Source organism: Mytilus edulis, chromosome 6 (assembly GCF_963676685.1).
Source record: "Mytilus edulis chromosome 6, xbMytEdul2.2, whole genome shotgun sequence".
In the NCBI taxonomy this organism is placed as follows: Eukaryota; Metazoa; Mollusca; class Bivalvia; order Mytilida; family Mytilidae; genus Mytilus; species Mytilus edulis.
The window spans coordinates 88,133,119-88,142,365 of record NC_092349.1 but is presented as its reverse complement, the minus strand read 5'-3'; the positions used below and the strand labels follow the sequence as shown (position 1 = coordinate 88,142,365).

General features: G+C 34.6%; 1 protein-coding gene across 1 annotated transcript; it reads left to right on the top strand.

Annotated features, from left to right (window-relative positions):
- Positions 1-6,906: 6,906 nt before the first annotated feature.
- Positions 6,907-8,232, top strand: LOC139526733 (uncharacterized protein F54H12.2-like). Its single transcript, XM_071321896.1, has one exon. It carries the CDS (start codon positions 6,907-6,909, stop codon positions 8,230-8,232), a length of 1,326 nt encoding a protein of 441 aa, XP_071177997.1.
- Positions 8,233-9,247: the final 1,015 nt, after the last annotated feature.

Below are 9,247 nucleotides of genomic sequence, written 5' to 3'. Positions count from 1 at the left end.
TATTGTTTTTACTGATTTTTTTTTCATTAACTAAGTTGTCAAGATAGCGAATTTACACTTGGCATCCATCGTCTCCGTGTAAATCAGTTAACAAACTAGATCAGACTGTGTGTGGTGTGCATTATCTAACCTGCAACGGAATTGTTCCTGCTACAGTAGCAACATCTTGCTACATGTCCCTTCCTAATTATGTTTTTTCTTCTTTTTTTCAATTTTGCCCCTTTAATAATTTTACTGCTATAACTAGGAGATTACAATTATACTGACATATCTCCAAAGGCAATCAGTAGGCTGGCACTTATCAGTAAACATATAAATAAGTAAGAGGGAAAAAATAGAAATGGAATTGTAGCAAGTCTAGCAAGTACTGTACAAACAGCTGCATATAGTTATAGATTATCGTTGAATCATCTCAACGAGATTGATTCTCTCGCTTGAGCCGGTTTTGTTTTTTTTTCTCGCTGTGATGAAAACCCATTGGTGGCATTGAGCTATTGACTGCTGATCAAGCTATTAACTCTTTGACACGTTTTCAATTTTTATTCTCAATATTATTTACCATTCCATACTGCCGTGTATATCAAATAAATTTTATTTTGATTGAACAATAAATATATTGCTCCACGTTTATATCCTCACAGTTTAAAAGGTAGAACTTTGACTGTATCTGTATCTGACTTTTGTATTTTCTTTTCAGACAATATGTCCTCATAATCCAATTGTGACTCTAATGATTCTACTAACATCCATTATCCTTTGGAGTTATTAAAAAAAGAAATACATGAAACACAATCAAATCGTCTAATGACGGACGGAGAATGATGAGATTCATGAAATAACGCTATATTTTTTTTTATAAACCCCAATAATACAATGTGGTTACAGAAAAAAATAATGTCGCACATTATAAACAATGTGGGTGTTTTCTTGATATTATCCATGGCTGATAATGTCTGATGTTTGCTGGGTAATAATGTCATGAATGATTTGTATAATGCATGGAGGAACATATGAAATTCAAAGAAAATATAACATAAACAAAAAAAAAATGAAAAGGATAGAATATAGTTGAGTCTTAGAAAAATAGTCATATAGTACAAGAACTATAGTATATGAATTCAGGTAATGCATGAAAAATTATCTCTTTACACCTGACAGGAATATCATACCATTACCCACGCTTCAGAAGGATCACGAGTTTCTGCTTCGCGTTTGGTTTGTATTGTACGTTATAAGCATTACCCGTAGAGGTATGACATAGTGTCAAGAGTTATAATTGCTTTTAAAAAATTTCGTGTTATATTTCCATTTTAATTGTTTTACAGAACTGTAAGTTTCTTTTAGTTAATGCAGTCTTAGTGACTCATTTCCAAATCTATTATCTCCATATACAAATCGTCTAAGTCCTCCTCACTACAGTAGGAGCGACCTATAGACTTGAGTGGTATCTGTTGAGGTTTTCCGTCTCTCTTCTGAATCTCTTGTCATATCTTTGCTTTCGTGTTGATTAGTCGTTAGTTTTCACTGTTGTGAGTCGAGTGCTTGTGTATTATTATTATTTGTCTATTTGTCTTTTTTTTGTTAGCAATGGTGTTGTCACTTTAGTTTCGATCTATGAGTATGACTGTCCGTCTGGTATCTGTCGCCCTTCTGTCATCACTTACAATATTTACCTCGATCTTTACAGATGAAATATATACTACATACACATGCAAATATCAATTGAATGTATACTTGCCATCAATGGCGGATCCAGCCATTTTAAAAAGGGGGGGGTCCCAACCCAGAGTAAAGGGGGGGGGGGGGGTTTCAACTATATGCTCCCATTCAAATGCATTGATCGGCCAAAAAAAAGGGGGTTCCAACCCCCGGAACCCCAACCCCCTGGATCCGCCACTGCTTGCCATACGTATAGTTATCATGATATGCTATTAATGGAATACATCATCGATTTGAAAAGGCTATGATATACAATCATGTACTATTAATATTGGTATTTACATATGATAATAACAAGAACATTTGTATAAGTAGTACTGTAATAGGCATACCAGCACAGAATTAGCAAGGATTAGCAAAAATGTAAGGAATGTGGTCACGATGAATGTGGTCACGTGAAATCACGTGGAATGTGGTCATGAGGAATGTAGCAATATAATGTGGTCATGAGCTATGTAGCTAGCTTTGAATGTAAGGAATGTAGAAATAAAAAGAACGTCTTTTAATGAAATGTGATATTGTAGAAACTTCAAACACTCTAATATTTTAGTAATCAATAATCCTATTTAAAAATGAGTCTAAAATTTGTTTTTGGTGATTTGCTAACAATCGGAGATGTCGATATTATTGTACATCAAGTAAACTGTCTATGTGTAAAGCCACATGGGTTATCAAAGACAATTGCAATAAAATATCCCTGGGCAGATATATATTCCAAACGACGCGCTGAAGGTCATAAAAATTTAGCCGTTCTAGAAGACAGAGGAGAACCTGGTACTGTAAAACGTTTTCGATCCCCACATCAATTGCACCCAGATGTTGCTTGTTTTTTAAGTCAGTGGGATTTCGGTGCTGCAGATAGGAATTTTAGAAATATTCCACCCTATAAAGATACTCGGGGAAACCGAATCATTTGGTTCAAACAGTGCTTAGAACAACTTAAAGAACTAAACGTTAAAACTGTTGGACTACCTGATCACATCGGTTGTGGATTGGGAGGAGGAGATTGGACAACATATTTCCAAATCATAGAAAATTTCGCCAAAGCAAACGACATAAACTTTATACTAGTTAGACAATCCTTTTTACAAAAATGGATATAGAAACAGACTCGTTATGCTCAAAAATGTTTTCATTTAATCCTGTACACCCAACGAAAATGTATTACATCGATAGGGAACAAACATTTGAGAATTGGCCAAGACAGATTGTGCAGAAACCACAACACTTGATTCAAAACGGATTCTTTTATACCGGGATTGGAGATCGAGTGACTTGTTTCTATTGCAACATAACCATAAAACAGTGGGAAGCATCCGATTGTGTAGAAACAGAACACCAAAAATGGGAACCAAATTGTTTATTTGCAAAAATGGTGACTAATAAAGTACCATTCTTCAATTATTTTTCGACGTAGACATTGCTTATATTTTTTTTTCTATGGAATTTTATCAAATATCAATCATAGGAACAACATACCTCAAATAGTTTTGGTATGAATTTCTTTGGAATGTTGAATTCTTCAATATAAAAGAGTATGATCACTTCTTTTTCCACTATAGACACATTTAACTTCAGAATGGATGTAGGTGAAAACAGCATTTGCTTCATGCTTAGTATTTATAACGTCAAGTTTGCTTCTAAACTGAGAGAAGACATTGTCGAACTATCAATAAAATATTGTTATGGTTGTGCTGTAGACCATCCCAGTCAGATACAACATACATGTTTAATGTGGAACGAGTTGGAACATTTGGAGATGCATTTTGAAGAGGCCTTATCTGACATCGACCACAAAGCAGTTCGCACAAAGTGGCAACAAGAAATGAAAAAAATTGAACAATCCGATTGGACAAGCAGTTACACTGTAGACATAAGTGAACATGCGAGGAATACATTTCTTAAACTACTCGACGATGTTGAATGGTGTAGGAAAAATTTACCAAAACCAGATAGACTTTACAAGGATGTACAGGACTTCTGTGCACTCTTTCAAAGGTTCTTTGCAGAGGAACACAACATATAAATCTCTGTTTTACAATTCAGCTCTGTAAAACCTGATAATGTTTAGACAAATTATGCATAACTCCGTTTTTCTGAAAACTATTTACCTAGTGGACCCAAATGAAAGAAAGACGTTAGTTCGATTTATGGAGGATGAACATATCCAAACTTTGTGTGCTATTGCTAAAAACATTTTACAAGGAAGAATAACAGTCAGCATTGCCAACCAGCAAAAGTTAAACCAATACAAGACTGTAATCCGATCAATAGCCAGCTCTAGAATTGATATGACAAGAAAAAGAAAAACGTTATTATCTTTTAATCATTTAATACATCTTTTGATAAAACCTATTATATACATACTAGATGAGTGTTGATCTGTTTATTAAAAATCCATTATGCACAACTGTACATATATTCAATAAAAATTGTATCAACATGTATAAGTAGTTCATTCGTTTTTATTTTTTGTCATTTCACAGTTCACCATCAATCAATTATCACAATCATCCACATTATCAATATGGTGAAAAGGCAGGATTATAAGAGAGTAGACTCCATTTTGAAAAAGATTTATTATGATTTATCCGCAGCAGGTGCATATCTTGGTCCTGACAAGCTGTATCAGGTTTTAAAAGCCAGAGGTGTTAAGAATGTTGGTAAACACTCCATCAGATCATGGTTGCAGAATCAAGATAATTACAGTTTGCAAAAGCCTGCACGGAAAACTTTTAAAAAGGCAAAAGTTGTGGTATCCGGAATTGATGATCAGTTGGATGCTGATTTGGCTGATTTATCCTCACTATCTAAAGAGAATGGAGATGTGAAACATCTTCTTTTTGTTATAGATATCTTCTCCAAATATCTTTGGGTGGAACCTCTGAAAAATAAAACAGCAAAAGAAGTTATAAGAGGTTTTCAAAGCATATTTAATCAAGGAAGAAAATGTAAAAAACTAAGAACTGACAATGGAACAGAATTTACTTCAAATATTACACGCAAATATTTGAAGACTGAAGATATTTATTTTTTCACCACACAAAACTCATCAACGAAGGCCAACATAGCTGAACGAGTTATTCAAACTATCAAGAACATGATGTTTCGCTATTTTACAAAACAAAGAACACATCGCTACATTGATGTGCTACCAGACATCATAAAAAGTTACAATGCAACGCCGCATAGAAGTTTAAATAATATAGCACCCAAGGATGTTAAATTGACCAACGAAGCCGATATATGGGCATACATGTATTTAAAACCAAGAAAAATGAAAAACAAGAAAACAGTTACACCATACCATTATAAGCGCAATGATCTCGTAAGACTTTCGCATAAAAATATGATATTTGATCGATCATATGATGAACATTTTACTAGAGAAATTTTTAAAATTAGTCAGAGGATGAGAATGCAATCAATTTGTGTTTATGTGATTAAAGATTTTATGGATCAACCAGTTCGCGGCCATTTTTATAAGAGCGAGCTCCAGAGAGTAAACAAAGATGAAGATGCTTTATGGTTCATAGAAAAGAAAATTAAAAAACGCAAACTAAAAGGTGAAGTTCAGTGGTTAGTAAAATTTGATGGATGGCCTGATAAATATAATCAGTGGATTCCAGAGAAAGATATCACTGACGCAGCGGAGGCGTAGCAGTTAAGATGAGTATCTATGTTGTTCTCAGTAGTGATGGGTCATCTCCATATTATCCAGACAATTCACCATATAAATTCAAATCACATTTAAATGCTCCTATTGTTTTAGATGGAACATGGAAAGTTGCTCTTTTAGAAGCTGAAATTCAATGTTCAAAGTCTATAGAGGATACTATATACATACATTCAAGTATTTGCCAGGATTCCATTGTAGAAGGTGAAAAAAAACCATTACTTCGAAGACTCATGTGCATTAGACCAGGTGATTGGACTTCAATTCTTGAGTCTCCCCATTACATTCCTGTAAATACAAAAGAGTTATTTGATATTGACATTTATATAACAAATAGATACGACTCACAAGCTTCATTCTTAAACCAACCCTCAACGTTGACACTTCATTTTAAATCGTTCCCGTTTTTCTAACATGGATAGAATGTATGTTCCCAACCCACAAAAATGGGTCAAGTATTATGAAAACATGGCTAAATAAAGGCAACAGTAGTATACCGCTGTTCAAAACTCATAAATCCATGGACAAAAAACAAAATCGGGATAACTAAAACCGAGGGAAACGCATTAAATATAAGAGGAGAACAACGACATAACACTAAAATGTAACACATATAGACAAAATCCCACGAGAATAACAAATATATAACATATATATATAACATCAAAACCAAATACATGAATTTGGGATAGACAAGTACCGTGACACGTCTTATCGCAATGTGAATTTACACTCAAAAATAAGAGAAAACAAACGACACAACGTTATAATGTAATACACACAGAAACGAACTATAATATAACAATGACCATATTCCTGACTTGGTACAGGGCATTTTTAAAGGAAAAAATGGTGGGTTGAACCTGGTTTTGTGGCATGCCAAACCTCGCACTTTTATGGCCATGTGAAATATAACATCAAAATGACAACACAGGACTACAATATAAATAAATTGGAGAACACAATTGACAAAGAATCACACGAACAACAGCCAACAAAAGGCAACAAGTTCAAAATTTTAATACGCCAGAAGTGTAAAGGTAACCATAACCCGTACATTAATCAAAGTGGGAGTGGCAAAAGGAAGCAAGTTGGCGGTTCACTCATTGGTGGCCAGGGAACTTTTATGATTCCAATAGAGAATGTTGATCATTTAGAAAATAAAAACTCGTCAAATCCATTGACAGTTCAATTGGTATCACCTGCACAACAGACAGTTGAACAAGCAAAAACCGAACTCCAGGTTTTGAAGAAGGCTATTAAACGAAAAGCTTCACCGCAACCTCTCAGTTTAACTAAAAAACGTCGAACGGTAAAGACCTCACGAGCTTTGCAAAAGAGAAAATCAAGATCTAAAACACTAAAGAAGACATTCACTCATAGAAGAATTAAAAAATCTTTTAAGAAGATAAGAAAGATAAAAAAATCAACAAAGAAGATACGAAAGATTAAGAAATCAAAGGGGAAAAAATTAACTACTAAAACATTTAAGGACATCTTCGAAAATAATTATGGCAGCACTTAATGTAGCAGACTTTCACGAAGCGCAACCTAGTGGGTTAAGTTTATTCAGCTTACCACCATACCAGTCAGCAGTAGAACGCATGTATTTTCAGGAAGTTCGTTCAAACTCCCAATTGACGGGAAATATTATAGATATGGAGATTACAGGAAAACATGGTATGGAATATGTAGACCTTAAACGATCAAAGCTTTATGTTAAGGCTAAACTTGTAAAAGGCGATGGCAGCAATTTAACTGAAAACGAATATGTAGGACCAATAAATTTGTTTCTGCAATCAATGTTTTCACAAGTGGAAGTTGCAATGCAAGGCAAGCTAGTTTCATCTACAACTAACCATTATCCCTATAAAGCTATGATTCAGACATTATTGACGTATGGTAGCGAATCAAAAACCTCCCAACTGACATCTCAATTCTGGATAAAAGACGTAGCAGGACACTTGGATGACAACGATGTTAATGGAGGATCTAATAGTTCCCTCAATACCCGCGCCCGTTATTTTGCTCAATCAAAAACAGGCGACATGGAAGGACCTCTTTGCCATGATCTGTTTCACATGAATCGTTATATTTTGAATCAAGTTGCGATTAATGTAAGACTAACCAGAACAAGACCAGAATTTTGCCTCATGACGAACGAGGTAGCCCCAGATTTTAAAGTGATCATCGAAGACATCGTTTTGAAAGCTTGCAAAATACAAATCAACCCTGCAGTAATTTATGGTCATGCTGAAATACTTAAATCTGTGAATGCAAAGTACCCATTCATCAAAACAGAAGTGAAGCAAATCACTGTAGCAGCAGGGACAGTAAATTTTGCCCAAGACCAACTATTTCAAAACATTAGACCAAACAGAGTAGTGGTTGGATTTGTCAATGCTCTAGCCGCTGCTGGTGATTATACGAAAAATCCATTTAATTTTCAGCATTTTAATTTAAATCAAATCGGAGTATTTGTTGATAACATACCAGTATCTGGGAATTTAATGAGACTGAATTTTGATACTAGTAGTGGTCGTACCATTGTTCCAGCCTTCAATAGCATGTTTGAAGTAACGGATAAATGGGCATGTGATTCAGGTAACCAGTTAAACAGAAACGATTTCGCTGGAGGGTATGCACTGTATTGTTTTGAGATCGAGCCAAATTTTGGGGATGATGGGTCATATTTACACTTACTTAAACAAGGAAACGTTCGTTTAGAAGTTCAGTTCAGTTCAGCACTTCGGGACGCTATAAGCTGTATCGTATATGCTGAATATCCAGGATACTTTGAAATAAATGCAGCAAGAGATGTAATCTTGGAACGATGAACACCAACCAGTTGCAGTGTGCCATTAATTGCGATAGGGAAATGAAAAACAAAATAATGAAAGTGTGTGCAGCAGATGAAATACAACAAAAACTTCAAACACCACCCTTTGGATTCATCACAAATACTGACCCACATCAGCTTCCCGGAAGACATTGGGTTGCATGCTATGTTGATGAGAACAGTATTTTAGAAATATTTGATTCCTATGGAAACTCACCAGACACACTATCGCCATACATTACACAGTACGTGAACTTGTTTGAGAGAACGTTATTCAATCACAAGAGACTGCAGAGTTCAGAAACGAAAGTTTGTGGACAATATTGTTTATTCTACTTAATGTGTCGCTGTAGAAATTTTTCGCCAAAAGAAGTCTTTGACATTGTTAGCGATGATTTTCAAAGGAATGATCAATTTGTATATAATTTTATTGAACAAAGGTTTCACTGTTGCATGCACAACACTTCTGTTTGTAATCAAATATGTAAATGTATAAATAAACTATGATATACTCCATGCTTTTTAGTTGTTGTTGTTTTTGTCATAAATATGTCAGAATATCCATTTGTTTTCATTCTACAAAGTGATCACGACATGGATACATGGTGGGAAAAAGAAAGTTTATTGAAATTTGAATCTCCAACATCTATTTTCATAGCCGCCCCCAGCGGATCAGGAAAAACTGTTTTCACAAAGAACATTTTAAAACACGCTAATGGAATGTTTAAGAGTCCTATCTCTAAAATATTCTTTTGTTATTCTCTGTGGCAAAAAATATACAATGAAATGGAAAATGAAATAGCAGACATTCAGTTTTACAAGGGTCTACCTACGATGGATATATTAAACGAATGGGGTGCTGTTGAGGGACATAAAATAATTGTTTTTGATGACCTCATGATGCAAGGAGTAGAATCAGAGGAATTGGTGCAACTCATGTGAGTTGGTAGTCACCATGCAAACATAACGATTATATTTCTAATTCAAAATATTTTTCAAAAAGGAAAATCAAT

Excerpts from the sequence above, each read along its gene's own strand:
- LOC139526733 (XM_071321896.1), top strand. The coding sequence starts at position 6,907 with ATGGCAGCACTTAATGTAGCAGACTTTCACGAAGCGCAACCTAGTGGG.